The 13,110-nt window shown below is 37.3% G+C and overlaps 1 protein-coding gene across 1 annotated transcript in view; it reads left to right on the top strand.

The window, feature by feature from the left end:
- GABPA (GA binding protein transcription factor subunit alpha) overlaps positions 1-13,110 on the top strand; it is a 31,252-nt gene that overhangs the window by 3,829 nt on the left and 14,313 nt on the right. Inside the window, 4 exon segments of the mRNA XM_070367435.1 lie at positions 1,285-1,429; positions 5,862-5,946; positions 8,090-8,335; positions 10,199-10,393. Of these exon segments, the coding sequence (XP_070223536.1) occupies positions 1,285-1,429; positions 5,862-5,946; positions 8,090-8,335; positions 10,199-10,393 (671 nt within the window).

The raw sequence follows: 13,110 nt of genomic DNA, 5'->3' as shown, positions 1-13,110 counted from the left end.
TGTAAAATGGGTCCTTAAAAATCTGTGTTAAAGTGACATCTGACTCTTGTAAAGATTATTGTTACCAAAAAAATATATATATATAGCCCACTCTGCTATAGCTGAAGAGTTTGTGAAAATATTTACATAGCCAAAAGACCCTTAACAAATTTACCTTAACAAATAGTAATAATAATGTTTATTATTTTAATATAATTTTTTTTCAGTCATGAGTGGTCTCTTTTATAAATTTTAAGTTTTAGGAATTTAGGCTACATATATTCACTGAATATTATGTATTTATTGAATTATACTTGGAATTTATGTGAAAATGTAATGACAAATTTTTAAGGACACACTTTTTGACAACTATAAGTGAGATTTAAACCATATTTAAATTAAACATGTGAAACTTGATTGAATTGTAGATTTACCAATTCAGCAAATACTTACTGGTATCTACTTTCCATTTGGCCTCAAGTAAGGATTCACAAAAGATATATAAAATTACTTACCAAAGATTTTACTCTTAAGGAACTTAACGGTTTTTTGTAGAACTTAGAATATGAAGTTGGAGAAGGAAATGGCAACCCAGTTCAGTGTTCTTGCCTAGAGAATCCCAGGGATGGAGGAGCCTGGTGGGCTGCCGTCTATGGGGTCGCACAGAGTGGGACACGACTGAAGTGACTTAGCAGAATATGAAGTAAAAATGCAGAAGAGCACGTAGAAAGTTTTAAAGGAAGAATATAACTTTTTAAGGTGAATCTAGACTGATTATAACCAGTAGTTTTCAGATTAGATGGAAAATATTTTATATAACCTGTATTTTCATATCTTATGACTTGTATTATTGTGTTGATTTTGGGAAGTAGAGATACCATACAAGTTTTGAGGAGACTTTTTATATTCCTTTCTGAGCCTGAAATTCTTCAAAATAACTTGGAAATATAAATGCAGACATTTCCCCTTAAATATTTTAGTGTAAGCAATATTAGTATGCACACACACACACAAGTACGTGCGTATATGTGTGTGTATGATGTGGTCTATTTGCAAAGGTGCCTTAAATTTCAAGCTTGCATTTCTTTGTGTAATGTGATTCGTTATTAAGTTTGGCAACACTAGTTGATGATGAGCCTACCACTATAAAAGGTGTCTGTGCAGAAATGAGTTTCAAAGACCAGAAATGTGTTTTGGAATTGAATTTTGTTTTGAACATATTGTTGGGTTAATATCCAGGGTAAGAAGGTAATTGTTAACCATTACATTCTTTAACATTGGGTCCTCTAACACTGTATTCTTCAGCATTGTAGAACAGACCTACACTCCAGCTGAATGTGTAAGTCAGGCCATAGACATCAATGAGCCAATAGGCAATTTAAAGAAACTACTAGAACCAAGACTGCAGTGTTCTTTGGATGCTCACGAAATTTGCCTGCAAGATATCCAGGTATTATTATTTTCTTTTTTGAGATTTATATTTCAGCATTTACGTCTGCATTAGAAATGGCTTTGTTATTACTGTTGGCCTTTTCTAACTATAGCCTTTATCTCCCCTTTCTCTCCATTTGGCCTATATTTTTATAAAATGTAAGCATTTAGAAATAGAGTTCTTTCAGAAACATTTCTTCCACTTAGAATTATTTTTAAAAGATTGAGTAATAAATCAAACTTTGCTTTTTTACCTGGACAAATGTAAAGTGGGAAGTTTAAATACAGTTTAATCAGAGCTTAAACGTAGCTTCTGCACATTGACCTTGAAAGTTGAAGAACTGTGCCCTCACATCCTGTTTCTAACTAACTTTTAACTTGTTTGTACATTCGTTTCCTCCTTTTTTAGATTTTTGACCAAATGATTTTATATTCCCTTCCATCTTTGTTTGCTCCAGCAGTAAGTTTTGGATAAAAATTTACCACTATATGTATATTTCTTGGAGATTGTTGCAATAGGAGTTTACCTGTGGTTTGCAGCATATTTATAGTCATGTTTTATGGTATTCTTTCAAGAAAGGGAGTATTTTTATGTATAAAAAGTAGTTGCCTATATGCTATGCTAAGTCACTTCAGTCGTTTCCGACTCTGTGCGACCCCATAGATGGCAGCCCACCAGGCTCCCCCAACCCTGGGATTCTCCAGGCAAGAACACTGGAGTGGGCTGCCATTCCTTCTCCAATGCATGAAAGTGAAAAGTGAAAGTGAAGTCGCTCAGTCGTGTCCGACTCTTAGTGACCCCATGGATTGCAGCCTAACAGGCTCCCCCGTCCATGGGATTTTCCAAGCAAGAGGTACTGGAGTGGGGTGCCATTGCCTTCTCCAAGTTGCCTATATAGGGTTGCTCAAATAGTTTCTTCAGACCTTTCTTGAACATATGAATAAGTACTAGAGATTTATTTTGTTTTTCTAATGCTGTCTTACATATATCATGTCATCTTTTCAAATGTTTGGTTTGGTTTATTCTTCACTCCTCCCCGCTCTGCTTTTTATTATAGCTATTCCACAAATCAGAACTTCTGCTTTAGTTTTTTAAAAATTCAAATCATATATCTCCTCTGTTTTTAAATAAAATACTGATGTAGAATAACTTGAAATGTTTTGATGAAATTTGTGAATTTTAGTTGCCATCTAACCATACTTTTTTTCCGCAGTAAGTCTAATAAATATTAGGGGAGGAGAGGAGGGAAGTTGCTCTTCTAAAGAGAATATATGTGAGTCTAATAATATTGTGATTTAAGGTTTTTCTTTTCTCAGCTGTGAATTAACATAATTCATAACATAATTCATAGGGGTGAATTAACATAATCTTTTTGGAAGGTAACTTAGTATTTAGTGTCTTAATGTTGAATGTGAAATATTTAGCAGCTTTCCTCAAGGAATTTTTTTAAGTACTCCCCTCAGTGAGCAAAGGCGTACATTGTACATAAACTAAAAATATCTCAAATGATCCAAAAATAGGGAATGAGATAAATAAATTCTGTTGATTAGAATTCAAGGCAGCCATTAAAAATAACTGAACCAGGGCTTACCTGGTGGTCCAGTGGTTAAGACTCCACACCTCCACTGCAGGGGATGTTCCCTCGTCAGGGAAGTTCTGCATGCTGTGAGGTGCAGCCAGAAAATAAATTGGTGAACTAGAGTTATATGGTTGTAAGACATTTCTAAATTATCTCATTCTTGACAGCGGTCTTTGAAGTTGGCATATTCTTAATCATAATCTGCAGATGTAGCAACTGAGATTTAAATTAAATAATTTTGCCCAGTGTAGTGGGGTGCATTGGAATTTGAACCGAGGCCTACTGTAACTATAGAACTGTCTTCACTTGTTTGAGGCTGACATTTTAGGAAAGTTTTCCTTGCATAATTCAGTGTCACTAGACTTACCTTGTTTTTTCTTACGTGTAAAATTAAGGGGAATTTGGACTCAATCTCTTGTCTTTTAGCTCTGACATTTGTTGCTGCTCTTATAATACCTGACCTATCTAAAATGAAAGTTTTAACCTGCAAAGTAGCCAAGCTATCATGGGATCTCAATAAATATTGGTTGAAGGGATCAAACCTGGGCCATAGCAGTGACAGAGCTAAATCCTAACCACTAGGCCCCCAGGGGATTGTGCTGGAGCAGATTCCTGAGAATCCCTTGGACAGCAAGGAAATCAAACCAGTCAATCCTAAAGGAAACTGACCCTGAATATTCATTGGAAGGACTGACGCTGAAGCTAAAACTCTAATACTTTGGCCACCTGATGCAAAGAGCTGATTCATTGGAAATACCTTGATGCTTGGAAAGATTGAAGGCAGGAGGAGAAGAGGGCGACAGAGGATGATGGTTGGATGGCATCATCAACTCAATGGACACAAGTTTGAGCAAATTCTGGGAGATAGTGAAGGACAGGGAGGCCTGGCGTGCTGCAGTCCATGGGGTAACAAAGAGTGGCACAGGGCTGAGCGCCTGAATAACAATGCACCGGGCCTTGCCTCCCATGTCCTCAGCCTGCCTTTTTGTCCGTGGAAAAAACTTTAGCCAAAGAATAAGTTTAATCAGAGAAGGAGAAAATGCAGAAACAAAGGAAAACAGTCATGACAAAACAAAAATAATTTAGTCACTAAGCAAAGTCAAGGACCTTTAGTTCTTTCTCAAGGGCTATCATATCCTATGAGCTGTCTTATAGATACTAAAACCCCCACCAGGTGGAAGAAGTTTAACTACATGATAACCAGACTGTAGCCACACCATAAGCTGCCACAATTCCAAGAATTGACCTTAAGAAAATGGGAACCTACTGACCCTGGAACTAAGATTAACTGTACTTAAAACAACCAAGATGATACTGGTCACACCACCAATGTCCAGTTTCAAGATGACTATCAGAGCTGACTGTACTGTTTTTGCATGTAGCCCTCTCCTTGCATCTATAAAAGCTCTTGTCCACTGACTGTCAGCCTTTGGATAGGAGTCTGCTCCCCACCGATTGCCAGCATCCCAAATAAAGCAAACCTTCCTTACCACCAATAAATAAATAAGTGGATATTGGCTGAATAAATGGGAATATGCATAAATTATAGTATTGAAGAATTCAGAACTAGCTCTGGATCTAGGGCATTTTTCATTTCTTCCTGTCTCCCTTCCTCTCTTCAAAAAGAATATGAGGATAGCAACTTCTGTTTCTCCATATCATTTAAAGCAAATATAGTTGGAGTCAGAATGCTTTCCACTTGTGTAATACAAATACAAATGCTTTTATGTTTTCAGATAAGTGCTGACTTTAAAGCTGATGAACAAAATTGAGTTGCGCTTCTCTAAGGAATATGACCCAAGATCAAATACCATGCTTGAGTTTTGTCCTTGCGCCAGCTCTTGTGTCAGCTAGTATGCTCAGTACCTGGGAATCCTGTTTCAGAGTTACACAGGCTTTAGCTTCTAGTCGATAATACCATTACCAGTGTCTACTAGAGAGGGGAGAATTCTCAGGAGAATTTTTAGCAAAATGTCACACAGAGACTGTTGTATTAAGGAGTGCAGCTGCCACGTTTGACCAGTCTATCTGCAGGGTTACACAGTTTGTCTTGTCTCTATTTAAGTTAGATGCAGTCACTTAAGACTTTAGGCTTTATATGTGTGGCGTTTTTCATTTTAGAAAATACGTTTGTACCATGATTCCTATATTGGCTGAATTCTAGGAATAAAAGTGGGAGGACTTTGTATCTCCAGCTGTATGTATACACAGAAATACACCTTATTCAAAATAATTTAACAGAAACATGTTTTTAAACTTGATAAAATGCCCAGAAGTCAGAAGTTCTTTTTGCCATTTGTGTGAAATGCATTCAAAAGCACTGATACTGAAAGGTACCGAAAGGATGTAGAACTATGACTAAAGATATTCATAGCTAGGTCAGATAGTATGGTTGTAAGTCCTTTAACTTTATTAACTTCATGATCAGAAATTGAATTAACCCTGATCTTAAATGTGTATCCTTGGTTATGAAGAGATTTGGCAAGAAGTATATAAATAAATTTGTATAAATTGTCCCCACTAATAAAAAACCCTTCATGGCAGATAACTTGCATTATCTTCTACCAGAAATACTTCTGCAGAAATAATATTTGCCTTTTGGCATTATTTAAAATTCTAAACTAGACTCCAGAGCTAGAGAAAACCACTATTTAAACAAGTCCTGTTTGTGTTGTCCCTAATTGCTACCCACAGTGGTGAAATCCTTTTCAGTTTTGGCAGAGAATTAAATGATATGACAACTTGAATAATTAAGTGTGTTCTTGCAATTTAATTAGTATACCTCAGTAATTAAGTCCTATTTGGCACATCCATTTATATTAAACCAGATGACTGAGCTAAAATAATCTTAATCCTTTTACCCATGTTTAGCTGGATCCAGAACGAAGTTTATTTGACCAAGGAGTAAAGACAGATGGAACTGTACAGCTTAGTGTACAGGTAATTTCTTACCAAGGTAAGTTAATTTTAGTGTTGTCATTTAAAAATTTAACTCGTGTTTTTCTAATATGGGAACTCAGTTTTAAAAGTTTTAGATGATTGTCTAAGTTAGTTAATGTGATTTTATAGTTAAATATTCATGCTTTTCATTGTTTTATCTGTCAGGATGAAGCAAATTGTATAACACATTCTGCCTGCTTTAATCAGGAAAGGATATATTATAGGATAGTAAATAACAGAATCCCAGGGAGGGCTGGAAGAACATGTGCTAGTTGACTTTCTAGTTGAAATGCCTCAGCCACACTGCAGAACTGAACTGCCACGGAAGCTGCTGCTATGCTGGGATCTGGAAAATGCCAGATCTGAAAGGCATCACTATAGCTGTTGACTTGGAACTATGCTCCCTTTACAGTGATCCACATCAGCCAATGATGGATTGCTTGTCCCCTCTTAACTCATTGCCAAGTAGAACGCTCATGCCAGTACTTCTGGAACCTAAGTCACATCTGTATTCCTGCACGGAAGTCTAGTCTCTGCAGTTTAGCACACAGAGAGGAATTTGCAAAGGCTGTGGGGTGACCCAGTCAACCATATCCACACAGTATTTTACTGATCTTTGCAAATACACAAGTTAGAAAATTGGGAAACCATTTTTGGTAGATTGGATTTTAGTTTTTTAAATGGGCTTATTGGGATTTCTGACCAGAGTTTTAGACTAATTTTAATCTCTGAACATGTTATTTGTTGTTGTTCAGTTGCTTAGTCATGTTTGACTCTTTGCAGCCCCGTGGACTGCAGTATGCCAGGCTCCTCTGTCCTCCACTGTCTCCTGGAGTTTGCTCAAATTCATATCCATTGAGTTAGTGATGCTTTGTAACCGTCTCATCCTCTGCTGCCCCCTTCTCTTTTTGCCTTCTCTCTTTGCCAGCATCACAGTCGTTTCCGGTGAATCAGGTGGAACACATTATATTGTTTACAGTTATGTTTCACAAATCAAAGTTTTTTTCCACATTATGAAAGTCATAATTACCTACTTATGATCCTTAATTTCCCCAGAATTTTCCTATTGTTGGAAACAGGAAAGAAAAATCAGTCTTTATTTTTTATCTTTAAAAGCTTAGTGACCTCTCAGTGCAAGTGTGTTTAAGAAGAGTTGACTTGATGAAATTTGATGGGGGAATTAACAAATAATTTTTAGGAAAATTTTTTTTTTCAAAACTTGCTATCTTTTTTTCTCATGAACATTTGAAAAAAGCAACTTCTGTTTACACCACCTAATGAATGAAAGCAGTATATTTTTCTGTAATACAGCTTTTGAGATTGAACTTCACAATAATGAAATTGAGTTTTATTTTTTCTTTCAAGTACACTTTGATTAAATTTTGATGTAGATTATAACTAAATCAGTCAGCAAACAGTAGCCGTTATGTTGTATGATAGTTTCTTAGAACTGTCATCTTACCATTAGTAACTATGATTATTTCATAAAGGACTGGTTTTAAAACATGTACTTTGTCTTCTAAAAAGACAAGGAGTCAGTAAATAATTTTAGTTAGCTTAGAAAGACTTTTTAACTTTTAAAGATGAGTAGCTACTCATTTATACTCTTCCTAGTGTAGTTTTAATTTCCTGTTACATGTTGGTTCTTTTTCTCTGTAGGTAAGGTGTGTGTGTTTGTATGCATGGTGGTGGTGGTCTTAAATTATTTTAGATTTATAGAAAAATTCCAAGTATAATAATAGAATTCCCGGATTCCCCAAATGTTAACTTTTATTATTACATTGCTTTATTCTGTCTCTTCCTCATCCCCACATTATTTTTTTGACCTGGTTAAGAATAAGATGTAGACATGATTTTTTTTCTGTCTCTAAATACATTAGTGTGTGTGTTTTCCAAAACAAAGAAATTTTTTTACAGGACCACAGTTATCAAAATCAGGAAATTAATACTGATACAGTACTGTCCTGTGATCTACCCAAGTTCTGTTCAATTGTTGTTTTTGTCATTTAATAGAAATCTGTTCAAGTTCTCTAGACATAATGCTAAAAATATTTAACGTGGAGTTTTGCTCTACTACTTGAGAACACATAAACTAAACTAAATTTTGCTGTGTTACTTTCGTGTTTTCACTTAGATATACTTTTTTTTTAATTGTTAAGGAATTGAACCAAAGCTAAATATCCTGGAAATTGTTAAACCTGCGGAAACGGTTGAAGTAGTTATTGATCCAGATGCTCACCATGCGGAAGCAGAAGCACATCTTGTTGAGGAGGCTCAAGTGATAACTCTTGATGGCACAAAGCACATCACGACCATCTCAGATGAAACGTCAGAACAAGTGACGCGATGGGCGGCTGCGCTGGAAGGTTATAGGAAAGAGCAAGAGCGTCTTGGGATACCCTATGGTAATAAAATATGTAATAATTATGTTCGGTAGAATAATATTTAGGCTTGACATAGAAAACACTATGGTGAATAAGTTATCCATTTTAAATATAGAACTTTTAGGAAACAAATAGATTTTCTGTGTATCTTTTTTTTGGACTATTAATAGATGATGGTGCTGGGAATACAATGATATACATTTTTAAAAAAATCCTGCCCTTAGGGCATTCATAATTTAGTTAAAGAGAGAAACAGTAAATGAAAAGAAGTAGTTTCCATAAAGGTGACATGTTTTAAGTTGTCAATAACTGGTATAAAAGAAACATACTACTAGAATCTCAAAGGGATCATAGTGATCTGGGGGAAAATTGGGAGAGTTTATTGTAGACAAGGAAACTTCCGGACATTCGAGACAGGAGCTGTTTGTGCAAAGCTGACAGGTGGGAGTGTGCTGAGTAGTGAGAAGATACAGTGGGTGAGGAGTTATTCTGTAGCATTATAGAATTGATTTTGATTGATGCAGGTGACAATTGAAAATGAATGTGGCAGGTAATGTGAAAATGTGAAAATGTCATGTGCTAGGTAATAACATTTAGGTTAGCCTAGACCAGGTGATTGCTGTGGGAGCAGAAAGGAGATGAATCAAAATAGTGATAGGACTGATCAGCTGGTTGATGGATTGCATGAGGATAGAGAGGGGAGAGTCGAATATTTATCTAACTTCTCAAGCTAGGGTGACTAGGCAATAATAATATTGATAAGAATTGGTTACATCTTCATATTTCCTGAGCTAGGCACCATGGTAAATGCTGGGCTTTCAGTAGTGCGTAAGAAAGACAGTCCATGCCTTCTAAACCTTTGTGGGGAAGGTAGGAAAGTCTGGTACTGGAAAGATTTTTCAAGGGAAAGTGTTGATAGTGCTTGATTTTCAAGAGTACATATTCAGTTGAGGGTCACCAGAAAGTAGTTTCAGGGGCACAAGATTTGGACTGGAGATAAAGGTGTTATCTGGGACAAAGTCACACTGAGTTTGTATTAAAGTCATACAAGTAGGTGTAATCTCTGGTGAAGAGAGAAAAAGGAATGATAACACAGTGCTGAACCTTGTCCACATTCAGGGTTGAGGAACAGGACGTTGGGGAGACATGAAATAGCTTACCAGATAGAAGAAAAATAAGAACTGTACATATGTGCTGCTGCTAACTGCTAAGTCACTTCAGTTGTGTCCGACTCTGTGCGACCCCATAGACGGCAGCCCACCAGGCTCCCCCATCCCTGGGATTCTCCAGGCAAGAACACTGGAGTGGGTTGCCATTTCCTTCTCCAGTACATATCTAGTGCCATTGAAATTGAGGAGGAGTTTTAGATGGTCACAAGTCTCGATGCTGCTGAGAAAGTCAAAGAATGCTGGCTGAGTAGTATCTACTAAATTTGGTCATCAGGGGCTCATTGGTGGATTTCAATACAAATAGCTGTTGGAGACACAAAACTGAATTATAAGAAATAAACATTGCAGAAATGGAAAAAACTGAATATTAACTTGGTGAGGGGGCATTTCCTGCAAAGTAATCATGTATTTTATTCTTCCATTTGGCTCACTGGAGAGCAGTTGTGCATTTTGTTTTTTCTTAATAAAATTCCAAACTAACTGATGTAGAAACACGTGAACCCATCAAATTTTAGATTAAGGAGTTGAAAAGGAGCTAAGAAGAAAATGGAGTGTAAGCATCTTTTTATTTCATATAATGAGTTTACTTACTTGGGTGGGGGGAGGGGAAACCTGTCTGGATTTTATCTGTGTGTTTTTGTGTGTGTTGACAAGTTAACTGTAAATTGTAATATCTAAGATGCAACTAGGCTAATGGTAATATTTTTGTCTTTAGATCCCATACAATGGTCCACGGACCAAGTCCTGCATTGGGTGGTTTGGGTAATGAAGGAATTCAGCATGACTGATATAGACCTCACTACACTGAATATTTCTGGAAGAGAACTCTGTAGTCTCAGCCAAGAAGATTTTTTTCAGCGAGTTCCTCGGGGAGAAATTCTCTGGAGTCATCTGGAACTTCTTCGAAAATGTATAAAATTGAAACTATTATCTTTTTTGCATTATAACTTAAGTTTACTTGTATTTCTTTATAACTTTGTTTTCATCTTAATTGTTCATTGCTAACAGCAGTAATAGTTAACATTTATTGTGTAAGGCTGTGATGTGCTGAGAATTTATATGTATTATCTCATTTAATCTTAAACTAAAGCCAGAGATCATTACTTTCCTTATTTCTTCAGATAGGAATCTGAGGCTTAGAGAGCCCCCACAAGGTTATAGAACTAGGGTGTGGCAGACCCAGGATCCAAACCCAGGCAGACTAACACTAGACTCCAAGTTCTGTTCTATCCAAGTAAGATTCTGTGCCTTGCAGTTAGCTCTGTTCGTATATTCTAGTTGTTGACTTCTGGTTCATCAGTCAGTTCTTTCACCGATGCTCATCTTTTAGAAGTTTACGATTATTTGTTCACAGATGGCTTCTCTCTCATCCTCTTCATTATAGGGATTAAATCTTTTAAAATTTCTTTTAGTCGAATGGGATTTTAAGGGAGAAAGGGGAAGTAGACTTAAGTATGCAACCCACCATCTTGAATTAGAAGCCACTGGTTTCAGTATTTCCATGTTGCTCAACAGACATTATTTTGATGATTAAAGCTGTCCAACAAAAGAGCTCAAATATATGTAAATTATTTTGTTTGAATTTTAATCCATGTTATATTTCAGTGACTGTTAAAATGTTAGTAGTAACCCATTCCTTGACATTGTTATATAAATCAGAAACGCTGACCAAAGAACAAATTTTTCAGAATGTGTGACTAGGACATGCTGACTTTGTTTTTATAATCACTGTGGATGAAAGTATAAATGGTAGCATTTTATCCTACTGTGTACGCAATTAGGGAACAGTTCTGGTGGAGGGATTTTTCAGTCATTTAATGCTTAGGATTTCATCTGCTGTTGAATAAGAAATAAGCTCAATGGGGAGTCTTTCCTTCATTGTTTTATTGGCAGTATCTCTCCTGTGTTGGTTCTCTTAAATATTAGGAGGAAAAGTATTGAAAAGACTTAGTAGATTAATTACATTTACAGGGTTTATTTCTAGTTTCAGTTCCTATTAGATAAATAAGTTGAATGTTCTAGTTGAAAGTTTATCCTTGGTGTCACAGGTTTTCTTCTCCGTAGAGCTTTTTAGATGAGTAAGGTAAATTCTGAAATATTTCAGGTTTTTAACATGTGAGTCATGTTTACAGAAACATTTTCTTGTAGGAACTCTCAAGAATAAAACAAGGACAGTGTTTAGACTGCAGTTTGGTTTTTCTCAAGTTCATGATTTTTGCTGTCTATCCCAGATCGGCACTTTGTTGTTTCTCTGTGGCTCTCCTAGGGCTTCTCAAATGTTAAAGCTCACTCAGAGGCTTTTCCCAGCACAGGGGCCTGTGAGAAATCTTACATATCTTTCTATTTGCCTGCAGTAGAATGGGTCTTCTACAGAAGAGCTCTGCTTTGAAATTGTTTTGTTTACAAAAGTAACAGCCCCATGGCCTACATAAATATCTTAAGGAATTCCTTGCTTATCTGGCCATGATTATTTGCTCTGCCTGGCAAGGAAATTCCATTGGGTTTGGAAATCTAACTCTCAGAATCTGGGAGTGGGTAGGGTGATGTGTAAGGCTATGTTTGATCGACTTTCTGTAATTCACAAGCCTAGCTTCTCAGAGGAGAAGGCAATGGCACCCCACTCCAGTACTTTTGCCTGGAAAATCCCATGGATGGAGGAGCCTCGTAGGCTTCAGTCCATGGGGTCGAGAAGAGTCGGGCACGACTGAGTGACTTCACTTTCACTTTTCACTTTCATGCATTGAAGAAGGAAATGGCAACCCACTCCAGTGTTCTTGCCTGGAGAATCCCAGGGACGGGGGAGCCTGGTGGGCTGCCGTCTATGGGGTCACACAGAGTTGGACACAACTGAAGCGACTTAGCAGCAGCAGAAGCTTCTCAGAACAGGCTCCTTGGGGCACAGTCTAGCTCTCTGGCCCCTCTTGTAGAGTGAAGTCTGTAGCATGTCCTTAGTAACCTAGCATTTACTATCTGTTCCTGAGTGATTTATCAAGGAGAAGCAGTACTGAACAGACAGACCTCTTTTAAGTATTTGTGTTAGTTTTCCCACCCGGGCCACCAGCCTCCTGCAGTTTCCCTTCTAGTGAAACTTGATCCAAGTCCTACCATACATGGAGAGGATAATTAGGAAATGTTCCAGGAGTCCCAGCTCTCTAAGGTGTCCTTCTTGGTGTGAATATGTCTTCTGTGGCCAGAGGCACAAAACTCAGTTTGCTGAGTGTTTTCTTTGGGACAAAGAATTGCCTTATACCTTCAGTGTTCAGAGTTTGCATAAACTTGCTCCATACACCGTAGAGCTTTTCCCCTTAGGGCTCTGCTTCCTTTATGCGGGACCAGGGTTTGAGGGCTGGAGAAGGAATTTGATATTTAGAGTGTCTGTGTGGTCTTGGACCAGCCTTTCAAAAGCCCCTCTGTTTCTGTGTTCTGCCTTCTGTTAATATCTTGAGAGTTCCCAGGAAACAAACCAAACTCCAGTCCAAAAATCAGGGCTGAGCGGCTGATTTTAACAGGTTGGTAATGCCTGTGCTGTGTAGTGGTGACTCTTCTTTGCCTCTTTTTAAGCTAGGGTACTGTGTTCAGTCACAGTCAAGGGTTGAACAGTTTCATTTCAATAGCACTTTGCCCTTT

The sequence above is a fragment of the Bos mutus genome, chromosome 1 (genome assembly GCF_027580195.1).
Source record: "Bos mutus isolate GX-2022 chromosome 1, NWIPB_WYAK_1.1, whole genome shotgun sequence".
Lineage (NCBI taxonomy): Eukaryota > Metazoa > Chordata > Mammalia > Artiodactyla > Bovidae > Bos > Bos mutus.
This window is presented reverse-complemented; position numbering and strand designations above follow the sequence as displayed.